A 16,887-nucleotide genomic window follows, 5' to 3' on the forward strand; every position below is an offset into this window, starting at 1 on the left:
ACAAAAAATTTTGTGCATTATCTCTGTAATCTGCATGCCTATACTGGACACAGACAAAATCACAAATACATACGTTTTAAAACTTTCCATAAAAAACCCGATACTTTAAGTGAAATGAAGTCAACTGGTAGAAATGTAAGTTACACAAGTTAGTGTATCTGTTCACACATATAAGCATGAAGTCATATTGTAATCCGTGTAAAAAATTAAATGCAAACTTTGCCTTAAAAAGAAATTGTAGAACTTTTTATTACTTTATGACTGGATTCACCATCCAAACTAGCTGTTGTAACAAAACACGTTCCATCTCCTCTACTACTTGATAGAAATATTAAGTCACATGGGAATGTTTCATCTTCTTTTACCATTACAATATCTCCAACCTAGGGAAAAAACCACAATAAAATGAAATACATTTATCATTTATGTAGCAGCCCAAATTTCAGATTTCAAAACCAAAACCTAGGTTCACTCAAATATCTTGAAAATTCATCACTTTTTATTTCCACCAGGATTTTACCACAGGAGTAAAGAACAACAGAAACGTCTCTGAAAAACTGAATTACAGCTTGTGGAATGACTGAGGTCTACTGTCTACTACCTTTCCTCTCAGGATAACCATTTTGCAAGTACTGTCAGTTTACTAAGTTTTGCAACATTATTTGAGAGATGGAAGATACTATCCTTGTTTTAACACTAAATACAACAAAACAGTGTTTCAAAAACAGAGATGTGAGCTACTGTCGTTGGCTCTTAAAGATAAGCATCTAGCTCTGAATATTATAATTAGAAATAGCTGAAAAAGCTAAGAATTCCAAGTCTGCTAATGAAAACAGGATACATTTTTCAGCAGAATTTATGACTAGAAGTCCATCCTATTTTTATCCATGTTTAAAGGTAAGCAAACTAATTTTTATTCATGCAAACATAGGTAATATCTTACAGCGTGTTAGAGAGTGTCACAGAACAGCCAACCAAGTATAAATTCAAAATATTACTGTAAACCACTCATTTGAAAAAAAACAGCCTTTAATACATTTTTGGAGGTCATCTTTTACAAAGGAATATAAAAAAATATGAACAAATGGCAAAGATATACTAGATGATTTAAGAATATCAAAGTTTCAATAAAAATCCCATCAAAATATGTATTTTTCGCAATTTTTCATGTAGCTCAACATCTGTTCCATATACTTTTATGTCATAATTCATTATCATAAGATTCAGCTTAATCATTGTTCTCATGATACACTTATAAAGCTAAACTCCAATATCCTTAGCAGTTGGCAGGAGTCAGTTAATTCCAGTTACGCAAAATAGTCCGGTAACAACCAGCAATAGTAACATCTAAAAATAAAATTGTGACAGCTTAGATAAGATTTACTAACATGTATTGAAGAACTAGGATGATGATAATAAATGAGATTTAACTTCTTGTAGATATGAAAAAGGCTTCTTATTAACTAATAGCAATGAAAAATTGTAGATTGTATATATGGCATAGGAGAATGCAAGTTGCTAAGCATACCTGCAACAATCAGGTATGAAAATTAACAGAAACTTCAGTAAGATATTTTCCATCTTTTGTGTAAACAATGGCGTCTTTTTGAAAATCACGACTTCTAGCGCAGCAGTAGAGCTGTATGGTTTACTAATTTTCAGCCTCTGAATAAAAATTAGAGACTTATTAAAACAGCATAATGATAATTAGCTACTCTGTTTCTTGGGGGAAAAAGCTGCACTTTTAACCAATAATAAGTTTGCGGCTGTTCAATTTTAGGAAGGGATTAATTTCCTCATATATTTCCTTTTGATTAAATGACTTCTCATGTATCATTCTGCGGACCCAGGGAAGTGAAGATACGTAGTGAGACAGAGAAGGGGCAGGTTTGGAAGGAGAGGCGGTGAATGTCTTGGCTGGAGCCAGCCTGAACGATACAGAGCCTTCATCCCAAAGAGTAGTGCACCCTGACGGACCAGACTACTGCTCAAGTTGCCTTATTCTTCCCAAGATATGTCTTCAAAAGAACCTGCCTTTTTGCCACAAAATCATTAATTATGAAAGATGGTGACATGATAAATTATAATAAAGCTCTCAAAGTGAGAATTTTACCAAAACCAGACAAAACACTGTTAAGGAACTATCTTGAATTAAGTGTTAGGTGACAGAGAATCCACCTATTCCTAGAACAAACTGTAAGAACACCACATAACTATTTTGATTTTACTAGCTTTCTTTACCACTGAAAACAATGTTAATTTATCAGCTACCTAAAACACAGTGATATTACTGCAATTTTAAGCTCCTCTACAGATGTCATAAAAGGAAAAATCAGAATTCTTCAGAACATTGAATATGACCAGAAAGTTGGGAGGCCAGTTTAGCGAACAAACCCTTCCTGACAATCACATGTCGCTACAAGAACAAGCATAACAAAAAATGCCCACTGTGTCTGGAGTTTAAGTTGCCACTGAAAACATTTACACATCAGAAAGTGAGATTTTAGGTCCAACTCATAAAGACAAAAAAGTCCTCTTCTGATTTTCACAGATCATAGTGTTGAATGATCCTTATTATTTATTAATTAATCTAGCAAGATTCTCTCTGTAAGCCTTGGCATACAAGTCACCCTGCAAGCCAGGAACAATCTATAATACAACAGCCTATTAAAATAGAAGTTAATAATCTAAACAATTTTCAAAAGAAACAAGGGCAGGAATAAGAAAAAACGCCAAACAATTAAAAGTACTAGCAAAGAACATCTTAATAAAATCTAAAAGGTGTTCTGACAACATTTGCCACTGTGTCAGCTAACAGTGCAAAGAGGACGGAGCCTGGCTCTTTCCAGTGGTGCCCAGTGACAGGACCAGAGGCAATGGGCACAACCCAAAACATGGGAGGGTCCATCTCATTTTGACTGCGAGGGTGACTGGGCACTGGCATAGGTTGCCCAGGGAGGTTGTGGAGTCTCCCTCCTTGCAGATATTCAAAACCTGTCTGGACGTGGTCCTAGGCAACCGGCTCTCGGTGGCCCTCCCTTGAGCTGGTCGGTTGGACCAGATGACCTCCAGATGCCTGCCAACCTCAACCAGTCTGTGATTCTGTCAAAAAGAAACCCCGTCTTTTAGCAGTTCTTTTTTTCCTTTCTTTAATCAAATGTCCACAGGCTTTAGGTCCATAAGGGTCTACCTTTATACAATCTAGTCTGTTTTCTTGCATAATACAGGTCAGAGAATTTTACCCATTTACCCATGCATACAGATATCCCTTTCCATGCAAATATTTCCTATGCCTGTCTCTCCTATCATTTAGTTGCTCAAAATACACAATCTCTGAATGGCAAAGAATAGGGGAGAAATTGAGAAAATATGGGCAATAGATTAATTAATGGAATACAAATTCCAGTTATGTGGTACTTCATTATTTTTGTTTGGAATTAGTTACAAACTTGGAATACTCAGCATGTGATGGCTTAATTTTTTTTATTACCGGGAAGCCCTAGGCAGAAGCTATCACACTGAAAGGGAAGGTCACAGCAGAAAGGCTGTGAACATTGCACAGCCATTTATGCCCAAACAAGGCAGAGCAGAAAAAGACACCCCTAACAAAGATACCAGAAATAAGGAAAATCCAAACAAGTATCTATCAAATTTGCTGAGTTCTAAAGAGAATAATGATGAAAAGTTAATCTGCTCAACTCAAAAAAAAAAAAAAAAAAAAAAAAAAAGCAGCAGCAGAAATTAATTTCTGAAAATAACCTTCAAAATACCAGGAAAGGAGTGTAGCAGCATTCAGAAGGCCAATGAAGATGCTGTGATTTGATGGGTAATGAAGAAAGTATTCTGGATGTGTTGTGTATATATATATATGTATGCATATAAATGTGTTGTATACATAGAACAAATCAGTAGCATTGACTATCATAATCAGGCTTAAATAAATTATTAATGTGCATAACCACAGAGGACCGAAAATGGAGAAAAGACAAAAGACAAATCACGAGTGAAATTCCAAGTTAAAAAATGGAAAATGAAAGGAACAATTATGAGAGGAGTTAACAAAGCAAAGATAAAGCAGAAACCTAGCTTCTAAAAATACTTTATTCAGAGGCATTAAATTAAAAACTAGTATATTGTAGGTCTAATCTCCATTAAATGTAATAAATGCTACAACATCATCACGCTACATTTCTGCGTAACTTGTTTTACAAGAGGTGTGCAGTAAAGCCTGACTCCTAAAATCTGTTAAGTCATAGTTACTTACTCTTAATTTTCGGCTTTGCTTTCTAACCAGTTTACCATGTTGAATGAAATGAACAGGGCATTGGTTCATTGCATTGTCGGCTTTATGTCGAAGCCAATCTTCATAACCCTAGAAAACAGTGAAATGGAATGATGCAGTGATGCACATTTGGCTATAAAGACAGAACAGCTCTAGCTTGTAACAAAAATTTTAAAAGTTATCCTTGATCAAGATAAGGAAAAAAAGAAAATATTCTCACTAGAACAAATGAAATTGTGATACATGTCAGTAATACACTCATGTTGGACATATATGAAAAAGAGCATTCACAGTTACAATTAGCCAGCAAAATATATATTTTAATGAAGATGTTCTGATAAATAGGGATGTTTACAATGTGTAGAACAATTTCTGATGTTTAAGCTATCATGTCTTGCTCATGCTCTATTGACTCCTGAGCAAGTGCAAAGTACTTATAGAAGCAGTTGCTGAGAAGATGAAAGTGTAGAAAATATATTTTGGAAGACTGGGACTCAAGATTGAAAGATGATAAAGTGACGACATGACTGAAGGTGGTCACATTTCTTGATTGTCATGCAATTATGTCAAACTTTATAACCCTATATACAATATACATAGTCCTGAAGAAGTTTGTTTTAAGAGACTTTGCAGAATAACCTATTTTGGTTGCTCAATTATCCTATGAATTTGTGTTTTATACAAACAGACAAAGTAAAGGACAGAGAATCTGCAACTTTCCATTCAAAAGGTCCTGCCGTGGGATAAAGATTGGGACTGACAAAGACACCATTAGTTAAGAGATGGAAAATACCACTTGTATTCCATAGCATTTTTACATGTAATTCTCTTGAGCATATTTGAAAATTCAATGTAGAACAAAAGTATCACTACCTTGGATGCTCTCAAGAGATAATCTGGGAACTCACAGAGTCTTTACAGCTTTAGTGTAATATACTTCCAGGGGCTGGTACAGCTCCTCAAGCAGGTCCCAAAGTCTACACCAGTTGTCGGGAGAAAGACTCAAGGAGGTAGATGGAACTGCAGTACTAGGCACAGCATGTCATAATCCAGGCTTTAGTAGGCCACTACCAAACTACAGTAAGACTCTAAAGTGTAAGATTTTAAATCTTCAGAGTGCGATAGCCACACCAAAAATACTAGCTATTGCATGTATCACAACTTTTGCTCACCAGCAAGAACTGAATTCTACTATAGAATACACTCAGTTGTGCATAGTTGGCACTGTAAAGAAATGGAAACACTGCTCTCTGTAGTTTCTTTGAAAACTAATGAAGAAAAGGTCTACGTTTAGCACAACAACCGTGAAGGTAATCAGTTATCCTATTAAGGGACAATCAAAATTACTCTCTGTTCTGGGTCTGGCTGGGATGGAGTTAACTTTCTTCACAGCAGCCCATGTGCTACTGTGCTTTGTACTTGGGGCTAAAAGAGCATTGGTTACACCCCAGTGTTTTGGCTACTGCTCAACAGTGCTTGCACAGCCTCAATGCTTTCTCTCCAACCTCCACACACACCAGAAAAAGGCCAGTAGGCTGTCAGTGGCCAAGAGGCTGGGAGGGGACACTGCCTGGGCGGTAGACCCAAACTGACCAAGGGGATATTCCACACCATATGACATCGTGCTCAGCAAGAAAAGCTCAGGGAAAGCAGGCAGAAAGGGTCGTTTGTGGTGATAGCGTTTGTTCTCCTAAGCAAGCGTTACATGTGCTGAGGCCCTGCTTTCCAAGAAGTGGCTGGACATCTGCCTGCTGATAGGAAGCAGTGAATGAACTGCTTATAACTGCTTATTTTCTTGGCTCATGTGCATAGCTGTTGCTTTGCCTATCAAAGTGTCACTAAAATGATACACAAGTCTCTTCACTTTCCCTCTATTTTCCACAAGAGAGGGGAGTGAGCGAGAAGCTGGGTGGGTGTTTGGCTGCTGGCCAGGGTCAACACACCACATCCTCATTTTTCTTAGTCACTGTTTTAATCATCATAGTCCATCATAGGTATGTAAGAAATACAGACCCCCCCTCTACAAGTTTTGAGCTAAAATGAGGAGCACTCCGACCTAGAAATTGTCTTGATGTTCAACTACTTCTTGGAAGACATTTTTTTGAAGCACGACATGAGAGATCTTTCTTATGCCCACGGAAAGTGCTAATTCCTTCAAGCGGCCCAGCAAAAGATGCTGAAAATAAAGCTGCTTGCATAGATTTTCCTTTCACATTGACATTCCATTCACTGAAATGAAGGAAAGAAATGGCTGGTCTCTGGACCCAGAGTTACAGTGAAGACTAATCCTTGAAAGGGAACTCACTGTGCTACTTGGTTCTTACCCTGATAGCTGTCCTGCAAGAGCAATCATCATTAAATTGGACTGAAGGCAAAAAGCCAAACATGCAACAGAACCACTGTAAAGACCGTTCCTTGTTACTGTTACTTTAGGAGCCCAGATTTTTAGAAACTACTCTGTGGCTATGGTGAGATAGTACAGTAAATGCAGAAGAGTGTTGTAGGCACCGAATGCAAAGTACTGCTTATAAACTCATTTGCTAGTTCAAATTTAGCAAAATTTTTGATGAATTAACTTAGCAAGGTTTATGCCATATCAGGTATCCTCTGTCCTCCTGCAGCTGGCCTGAAACTCACAAAGTCAACAAATTCAGCTCTAGCTAAATCAACAGAAGGGCAATCACAACCTCATTCCTCATTCATTCCTGATCCAGACCAAATCTGTAATATCAGAAGCTCTGATAACATACAGATCTGATTGTAATATCCCCATATGAATTAAAACATTCTATATTAATCTGAGATTCCACTAATTTCAATAAGATCCCACCTACATTTAAGTGCTTATGTCAACTGTAGCACTACAGCATTAGGGTAGCAGGTGAAAAACTACCTTAATCTTTTCCTTTCCGTAGTACTAACTTTCGTAGTAACTAATTTTCACTGAAAGTGAAATGGCAAACCTGTACAATTCTGTAGCTGTATTATGCAATTTGATTTTGACAGAACAACTTCTGTTAGGATCTTTTATACTTGATGATGTGGCAAGAACTAATTTCTAAAAAATACTTCAATTTTATGGACTAATTTTCACATCAAAAATGAGAGAATACAGTAACATCTGTTCAATGCTAATCTGTAGAAAGCACTGCAGCTATCGTTATGAACTGTAGATTACAATCAACATATACGGAAGACTTGAACCAAAAAAGTTTTTATTATCTGTTCATACTGTAAAGGCTAAGGTAAGCTCAAAGGTAAGAGCAGATTTATCTTATAAGTTTTTGTAGTTCTTACTAAACTCATTTTCAGTCATTATGGAAAAACATAATAGGATGTGGACAGAAACAAACAAAAGTCGAAGTGTGCTGAGTTAACACAAGAATGTAAATGATTCCTTGGAACACAAGGACATAAAAATTATGAAAAAATTTAGAAGCTTGTGTTGAATTAGTGAGACATCATCATATAGCGACCAATTCTACTTAAACTACAGAAACAAAAATAAAACTACTCTGTCAGAATTCATCACAACCATTCTTTAGGCGTTGCCTTAAGACAGTCTAACACAAAAAGGCAGGGAAAATTGAAATGCAAAACAAATAATAATGCTCTCTTTAGTTTTACTTTTGCTCACTAAATTACTCACCTGTTTGATAGCTGTTACGGTGATGACAAATAAAAGTGGAAGTCCACTTGTAACTGGACTAGTAGGTGTATCAATAATTAACTGCAGCAAGAGGAACAAATATTTTCTGGTTATATTTTTGTGAACGTAAGCAGTCAATTTTTCAAGCAAGATGTTTCAAGTAATCATTTCACCAATAGGTTACAAAGCACCACAGAACTTTGATTAAAAAGAACAGTACTTTAATACAATTTTAAGAATATATACTATATCAACAAAATTTGAAAAATAAGTATATGCTATAATAAGATATAATACTGTATTTAGATCACAGTAACATTCAGATGTTAATGCCTAGAAAAATATTTGCCTGCAAGAGTTTAAGTAAGTACCAGACTGGGAAGCTGCAGCTTTGGAGGCAAAATTACTGAGCAGCATTAAAAATTAGTATGGCACTGTTTTTACATGTTATACAATACAGCTGTTCTTATGCATGCAAGAAGTAAATCTTGAAATATTGAGCTGTGGCTTCTGCAATTATAAACAAAGAGGTAGAATCCAGAGAGGGAGTTCAAATGATAAGAAAACCCAAATTGTCCTGGGAATCTGCATAGCTTTTCTTGCTGTACAATCTGGTGTGCAAAATAATACAGCTTTTCACCTCACTTAGTAACATTTTATTGTTTAACACATTTAAGTGATTGTGAAAGACACCTAGAAAGCAGCAAACTAAAGCAGCAAAAAAATCTGAGGTAATAATTACAAACCCAAACATTTATGTACCACCCTACGCAAGCACTGTATAAGCATCTGTATTTCAGGTTCTCTACAGGCTTTGATGACTGCAGTTGGAAAATTTCTGCCAAGGCATCATTGTTATAAAGAGTAAAGTATTTTGCAAAATCAACAAAAGTTCATCATCAACATAGTTTATAACAATGGTTTTGCTGATCTGGATGTTTGTTTATTACAAAATAAAAATAAAAGTTACACTCATTCTTTTCAATTTTATCAAGAGATGTCTTGCCATCAAACCAGTGATGGTGTCAATTTCTCTTTAGGCTAAATTCACATTTACAACTTGGCAACAAAATAAAACTCTTCTTGTCACATCATCAGTGTAGAAGGCTGTCCAGGCTGAACCATTTACCTCTTCAGTCATCAAAACCAGTGCATTTTTAAACCTTTTTCAACTCCTTTGTTTTTAGGAAGAGTCCAGAAATTTATTGAAAAATGGTGATAGCTTACCTGAACAAGGAAAATGATCAGAAAATAGAAGTTAGCTATTCTTCTGAATTGCTCAAACAAATTTTTCGGTACAAAGTTCCAAAATGTGTACTGAAAACAAACGCACAGTGTTTGTGAGAGAATTATTATTGGCATTCTATGTTCTAGAAAATAAATAAATAAATAAAATAATTCATAATTCAAGATTAAATTAGACAAGAAGCAGGAGTATTTTGATACTTCAATCATTTACTAAAATGGAATCTTAAATGGGCAATCATGTATTTTTGGATTCATATCAATTTTCTGAACTGTGATAATCTTGGTACTAAGGACTGAAATAATTTTTGACTAGCAACAATGCTCATTCAGAGATTTAGTTACAGAACAGTTTATTTAAAGCCACCAATGGATTTTAAAACATCTTAGTCAATTCAAACAGCACTTTTAATTCACTTCTATTTTGTATGCATGACTTGAGGAGGTAGGTGGCACTCTGAGAGTTAACTTCGCAGACATAGCAAGTTGACCAAATAAAAGTTGTCAGCCCTTCTTCTGTTCCTTGGCTTGGACACAAACATACTTCTCAAAATAAACTATAGCAGTGAATAAGAGTAAGTGGCAGCATATTTCTCTACAGGTCTTACAAATTATCTAAAGTTTAGTAAAATGACATAAGAAACAGTATATAAAAGTGCAAACAGAAAATGCAAAAACTTCAAAGGAAAAAAATTGTATGAAAGTGAGAGAGAAAGGACCTTACATCATCTAGCCCCTTCCCCTGCCCTGCAGCAGGTTCAACCATACTCTTTTTACACAGCTTGCTCTGTAGCTCCAAAAAAAACCCCCAAAACCCCAAATGAAAATTGCAAGGATTGCTGATTGGAACACATGTAAAAACATCAGCTAAAACTATGTGAAAAGGTGCAAAAAATGGCTTGAGAAAACTAACACTGTATCATCTTATTATCCAAATTATCATTTGACACATAATAAAATGGCAACTCCAATGTAACTTTCATTTCAAAGGAGATAGACTAAGAAGCTTGCTTCTCCTGATTTATTTGCTCTGCTACAAATGCACCTTGTCTCTTCTTGGCAGATTGCACTGATACGCAAATTGTGCCATGAGTTAGACATCTTCCAAATTTGGCCCTGAAAGCAAAGACAGCCAGAGCTCTAGAAGGAAAATACCTCTATTACATCTGCAGATAAAAAGAATCCTTGAGAAGCATGCCTTAGTCATACATGAAACCCCTATAATGTCATCTTTTTACTTGTTGGGAGTAAAGCCTGGACATGTGCAAGACATAGGAATGAAATTTTCTTTTTCTATTATGTGCCAAAAATCAGTATCTATTCTAAATATGCCCTAAGTAAACACTTATCCTGCTTAATAGTTACCTCAATATTAAATCACCTGTGAGCAAGCCAAAACTCAGGCAGGCATGCATGCAACAGCTGGAAAGTCAAGTGCTCTCATCTTGCAATCAGAATACTTTTCATCAGACTGGAATGCTGCTTGCACTGCCTGCTACCTAGCTACTTGTCTTGGAATTTTGAAAGAGAACTAGTTAGACTTGATTATTTTTCCTTGCACAACAGTCCTGATCATTCAAAGCTGCTGTTGTGATATATGACAATATAAATTCTATTCTATGATAATAATTTTATATTTTCATCATTAACTTTGATTATAAGGCAAATTAGCTCTGTTTTCTAATCTTATGCATTTATTTTTTGTGAATCTCTGCCTGCTGAGAAGGAAAAGTGAATAGAGGTTTCAGTAAAAAACTTCTGTTTACGTATTTGTTTAGCTCTTTTGATAGAAAAAGTGTTTTTTCCATGTTAAAGAGTTTTTTTGATCAATGAAGTTTGATGATCTATACAAGCTCCCAAAATCACCATTCGTAAAATAAAAATGTAATCTCTTATGCAATAACTTCCTGGTTAAATTTCCTAGAGGGTTATTTGACTAAATGTGTGGTGACAGCATATTATTGTCATTCTAGATATTTAAAACATCTGATTGAGGAAGTCAAGTAATTTAGTTAAAACAACAATCTATTGTTGGGTATTCATCTTTACCCTTAGTATCTGATCCTCGTCATACTGCAACCTCTGTTCACTGCTTTCCCTGTCAAGCAGTGGTCTTTCCCACAGCTCCACCTTTGGTCAGCAACTCTCTTACCTGAATAAATGTGAACAACCTGGGAGCAGATCACTTTTATGGTCTGAGAGGTGTTACTTAAAATGGATGCTTCTTTAACACAGAAAACTTCTTAAAACTTTGTTTTCAAACAACCTGACAGACTTTTAGCACTTCATCACACGGGGTTTCAGACATAAAAAGTACACCTTTATTCTGCCCATTCTTCTTCAAAGGAGAAGTAACAATTTTTGAAGGAGTTTAGGCAGGAAAGACAGACCACTAAGACATCTAGACAGACCTCCTCCTGCCCCAGCCACCAGTAGGTCAGAGCAGTATCTACAAATGGCTGATTAATGTTTAACCACCATAATAATCACTCCCAGGAGAAACAACAGGGTGGCTGCCACTCAGAACAAGATTTCTCTCATGACTGCATTCAAGGCAGTTTCGCTACCCTAGTTAGGCAGGAACAAAATAAAAATCTGTGAAGACAAGACATTAAAAATGAAGATATTAAACACATCAGACTACCGTGCCCAGATAGAGAGTTAATACCATCTCCCTTCTTCAGATAATTACTAGTCATGTTCTTCGTAAACTCTGAAAAGCAGTTTATGTATATTTCGCTACCTTTTTTCACTATAACTCACTTAAAGGCAATAAGGTTATCCAAATAGTTACGCACTTGAAGCTTTTACATTGGGGAAGGCTTCACTGATCTTTTTCAATTGCTGCAAAAGACTTAGAGGCCAGAGCACATACGTGCCTTTTGCGTGCAGGAGGCAATACGTCAGACAGCAAGTAGTAGTTACGTATTCATCCAAAAGATGAATGCATTGTGCAAACAGATGCATCTGAAGCACTGTGCAAGGAACTGTAAAATCAGTCTGTCTAGAGTCAAAACAGCATAATTCAAGTAGATTTTCTTCCCATTTATAATCTTAATAGCACCTGCAGTGCTGGTGTATGTGCTTAGACTACTTATGCACACCTCTGCAGTATTCCTGCTCATGCCCCTGCTCCATCTCACCAATCCTTGCATGCTCTTTGCTAATGCTGTGTTGCCTCCAGTTCCAACACCTCCAGTCCCATGAATTCAAAAAGATAAAGTAGGGTCTTCTTAACCATAGTTTAATTTTTTTAAACACTGTATTTTGACCTTTTCATTTGATACCTCTATACCAGAATTCTGGCTCACATTTCAAGCTTCTCTTTCTATCTTGAAGCAGATGTTTTCTTAAGTAAAAGGAGAGTTTCTTAAGAGTAATCACTTGACATGAAAAGCTGGAGCTGTAAGAAGAAAGCACTCCACATTGCATTATTGAGTTTGGTCAACACCTCAGTTTCTTACAGCTTATTTGTTTTAAATAGCCACCATCTCTTTTCTAACCTGTTCTGATTCCACTCCTTTCCCTCAACCTTTTCAACTGTTTCTTGTAAATGCTTAAAACTATTCTGACCAAAATATCTGTGTTGCTTCTGCAAAATAGAACCCATCTTGACGATAATAAATTCAGGGAAGAACAGATAAAATCTGAACAATAATCTTGCAGTCACATCCAAGTTTTCAGTATTTTTCTTTTAACAGATCAAGACACATAGACAAAACTTGAACATGTCCATTATGGCTTCAGTATTTTTAATATGCAGATTTTTATAGTACCTATCAATTACCAAAGGACAATACATTCTTAAAGCTGCCAGCTTAACAACTGGACTGTATGTGTGCATACACATATATGCACATAACATTTTATATATAATAATACCTTATATATTATTATGCTATTGAAACAACCCAAGTATTACAAATACTACATACATATAGTTATCCCCCTTCAACAGAGTAGCTGAAAAAGGTCTGATCAAAAGTTTGACAATTTCTTTAAAATTAGTTTTACTTATAAGTGTTACTTTTTTTGAAACACAATTTGTCTAACTCTATTATAGAGTAGAGAACTGGCACAGAAAACTATAGTAAAGGGTGTGAAAAAAGGAAATCAATAATTAGCTGAAATCCTAAGAACTGAGTCGAGAGTATGGTTTGTCTATCTCAAATGACTTGCTTATAACCACATAGGAAGTTTGTAGCAGAACTGATCTGTGTTCTTTGATGTATTAAGTCAGTCTCCACTCTAACTTCAAGCAAAAAACTTCAGACTTCCGTGCTTATATATGACTCAATAAAATTGGAATAGTAATATCCCTGAAATTTTGAAAAGCACTTTGCAATTTGGAATGAATGTAGAAATACACAATTAACTATATTTTAATGAAAGTATCAACATGCACGCCACCTGCACAGTGTTTATCACTCCTTTGAGGGAGAGACCCCTGTTTCTCCACACCACATGATGTAGGGTGGTTCACATCACAGGGATCACTGTAAGCTCTGTTACATGTAGGGCTTTGGCATGTGACTAAGAGCCACCTGTACACTCGGAGAGAGTGCAAAAATGAAACTGATTTGGGGAAATCAGTTCAAATGGTGGCTACACATCTGAATGAACATGCATACATATTTTGTCATAGGGTTCCTTAAAAATAGTTGCTGGTAAAACAGGATTTCTACTACAAAGAAAGAAACAATCTGTAGTAGTCCTTGTTCAGCAACTCAATCTTATTAAATAGGGGCTATGTCTCCAGGAACTCCTCTGACAAAGACATCCCCCAGCATCTGGAAGATTAACTAATTAAAATTAAAAAAAAAAAAAAAGCTTACAGCAAGGATGACTGTCTGAAGACAGAAGTCGCTGAGAACACTGAGAACATCAGGAAAACAGAAGAAAGAGTGTGAGAGAGTGTGTGCCAGAGTGAGCAAGCTGCACTTTCTCATACATAAAGTGAGGAGAATTACATCAGTCCTCCCTGGTGTTGTGTTTGGACCTGCTTGCTTACCTGCCTTGCTTCCACTTCTCTCTCCCTACATGCAGACTCCACACTGATATGAAAAACTTAACTTAAAGGCTCTGTTAGGGGCAGTACCAGCAGAGAATAAAAGATCGCTGGTAACCCTGGGCTGAGTCAGGGGAACGGTAGATGGCTTCTCCTGGGAACACAAGGCAGGCTGCAGACAGCCTTTGCCCTGAAAATCCCACCCGGAGAAGGACCATCAAGAGCTAACAGCTCTTCCTTGCTCTCTCTAGGCACTGGCAGCTGTCCACAGAAGGAAATTGTATTATCATGCCTGGAAGGAGAATTGCACACTCATGCACTTCCCATCCCATCACAGGTATTGCTGTCCCTGAGCTGGCACCAGACAGAGTCCAATTGGTTCAGAAGCAGTTGAGATTGACTGCCGATCAAGCCCATTTACTCTTCTTCATTGCTAACAGCTCCTGCCTTTTGGCATGGATGGGCAAACCTGACTATTTAACCCTTGCAGCATTGGATCTGACCTTCTGCATCAGCCAGTATAGCTGTGAGTCAGTAGATTACCTGGGCACAAGCTGGGAGCTCCATGTTACAGCTGCTTTTAGAGCAGAGCAGTATGTCCACACTAAGAGGCACACGCAACTTTCCCTGCATTAGTAGCTGTCCCATATGCATTTGTATCTACACATCCTCCCTGCCCCCCTATGGCATACTACACATAAATATTTATCAGCTTCACAAACACATGACCATGCTGTTTCCCACTATGGGCTTTGGATGCTTTTTTGACTTTCAAATATCATTGCTTAGGGCTATGTTTGAACTCATCTTGAAACTGCTATGTCATGGCCCTAAAGAGGCCAGACAAATCCTTCCAGTTACGAAGGAGAGGTGTGGGACAGCCTAGGTCTCTACTGGGTTCCAAGTGGCTCATCGTGGTAGAAGCACTTTAATATTTCCTTTAGCTTGAGTATTAACATTTCTTCTAAACATGGCAACAAAATGAGAAATCAGAGCCCCCACCAGACCTTGTGTTTTTATAATGACACTACGAGTGAGTGCTGCAGGGAAGGGGTATAGCACAAGGGCATGAATTTCTGCTGGAAGAAACATTTCAACAACATCCACCGAAACATGTCAGAATTACTGAACTTTAACTATTAGTCACTGTGACTGAGATTACTCAAAATTAATCAGATTAGCACTGAAGGTAGCTAAGGTTCCCCTTGCAATTTACAGGATTCTCAACATGCAGCATTATTATTTCAGGCCATTCTCATACAAATCAATGTTTGGATCAGTATGTGATGATAAGTCCCAAGGAAACATGCAGACAACAGAAGATAGTATTATTTGTGAAACAAAACCAGCAGCACTTCTGGCCCATGAATAGAGTTGTACACCATTTCCAAGTTAATAGTACTGTTTTGCCATCTAAGTTCACCTTATTGTTTTTTATAGGAAGAACAGGAAATAAAGCTAGAGTACAAGCCAGTATCTCATAATTTCATATCATAAATTAATTTGAATGAAATCTCTTTTACTTCAGAGCAAATTCTTCAAGTAAGAGTTCTGCATCCACTATAGATTCAATCTTGCATTTCACTTAAGAGTCATATCCCGCTACTCTTCAGTATCGTATTTGGGGAGCTGAGGCCCTACTGCTTCCAGTTATGTTAGCGACCCAGGCACAAGTGGTTTTTTGTAGCTGTAAAAATTTCTCTTTATGAAACTATGACAGTAAAAGTTTGCAGCTAGACAGGATCATCAAGGCAAAATACTATGTATTGATTACCCACAGACTGAAAAGAAGAATAAAAGACTGCAAGTTTCTCTAACCCAGCTTTCTCTATGGGTGGCATGGGGGGGGGGGGGGGGGGGGAATCAGTCCTCGTGCAGAATGTTCCTGAGGTTTCTAAGTTTGTCAGCTGTCTGACACACTGGGAAGTCTCTGATCTCTCATTCAACAGGCTATTCCTATCCTGGCATCTCTGAAGTTTTTGGTTCTTTCTTGTGGTTCATTCTTTAGGTTGCCTGTCAAAAGCAGTAACCAGCTGTAATTAAACATGTTCTTACAGAACTCCATATTGTTGCCTCAAAAAAGACTTGATTTTCTATACAACTTTCCCCTCTGTTCCAGAGACAAATGTACACATCCAATTAGCCTGCAGTTCATTGATTCAGCTAGAACAGGAGAAGTAAATCCCTACTTTGTCTACAAATGAATGAGATCCTTGAAGAAGAGCAGTTCTATAAAGATATTGGATCAACGTGCGGAAAAGGAATTTGAATGTTAAAAATTATTAACAAATGAATAAAGACCCAAAAACATCATTATGCCACTGTATAAATCCATAGTTTGCCTATACATTGAATGCTCTATGCATTTCCCCATCTTAAAAACTCTGTATCTGGCTTGGGAAAAGGTACAGCCCAAATCTGAGCAAAGCTATGAACTAGCTTCCACACAAGCCATTATTGAACAGACTAAGGTTATTCAGCCTGGAAAGGAATATGGTGGAAGATTACTAACAGAATCAAGAAGATAAACAGGGGATAACAGTTGTTCTCAGATTCAAGGACTTGGAACATGAACTGAAATTATTAAGTAGGAGTTTCAAAATGAAGGTTCATAGTTTCATTTCACAAACATTTCTACAGTTTAACTGTGCCTTAACTATGTATTCCGAAAATTTACATGGGCTCAAAAAGTATTTAAGAAAT

General features: G+C 36.8%; 1 protein-coding gene across 7 annotated transcripts in view; it reads right to left on the bottom strand.

The window, feature by feature from the left end:
• ATP11A (ATPase phospholipid transporting 11A) overlaps nucleotides 1–16,887 on the bottom strand; it is a 135,338-nt gene that overhangs the window by 49,470 nt on the left and 68,981 nt on the right. For all 7 annotated transcript variants that reach the window (XM_052773711.1, XM_052773710.1, XM_052773709.1 and 4 more), the window contains exons 3-6: nucleotides 9,159–9,248; nucleotides 7,932–8,012; nucleotides 4,265–4,372; nucleotides 255–383 (exon numbers count right to left, since the gene is read on the bottom strand). In XM_052773711.1, coding sequence (XP_052629671.1) covers nucleotides 255–383; nucleotides 4,265–4,372; nucleotides 7,932–8,012; nucleotides 9,159–9,248 — 408 coding nt within the window. The remainder of the gene's footprint in view (nucleotides 1–254; nucleotides 384–4,264; nucleotides 4,373–7,931; nucleotides 8,013–9,158; nucleotides 9,249–16,887) is intronic.

Source organism: Harpia harpyja, chromosome 22 (assembly GCF_026419915.1).
Source record: "Harpia harpyja isolate bHarHar1 chromosome 22, bHarHar1 primary haplotype, whole genome shotgun sequence".
Taxonomy (NCBI): domain Eukaryota; kingdom Metazoa; phylum Chordata; class Aves; order Accipitriformes; family Accipitridae; genus Harpia; species Harpia harpyja.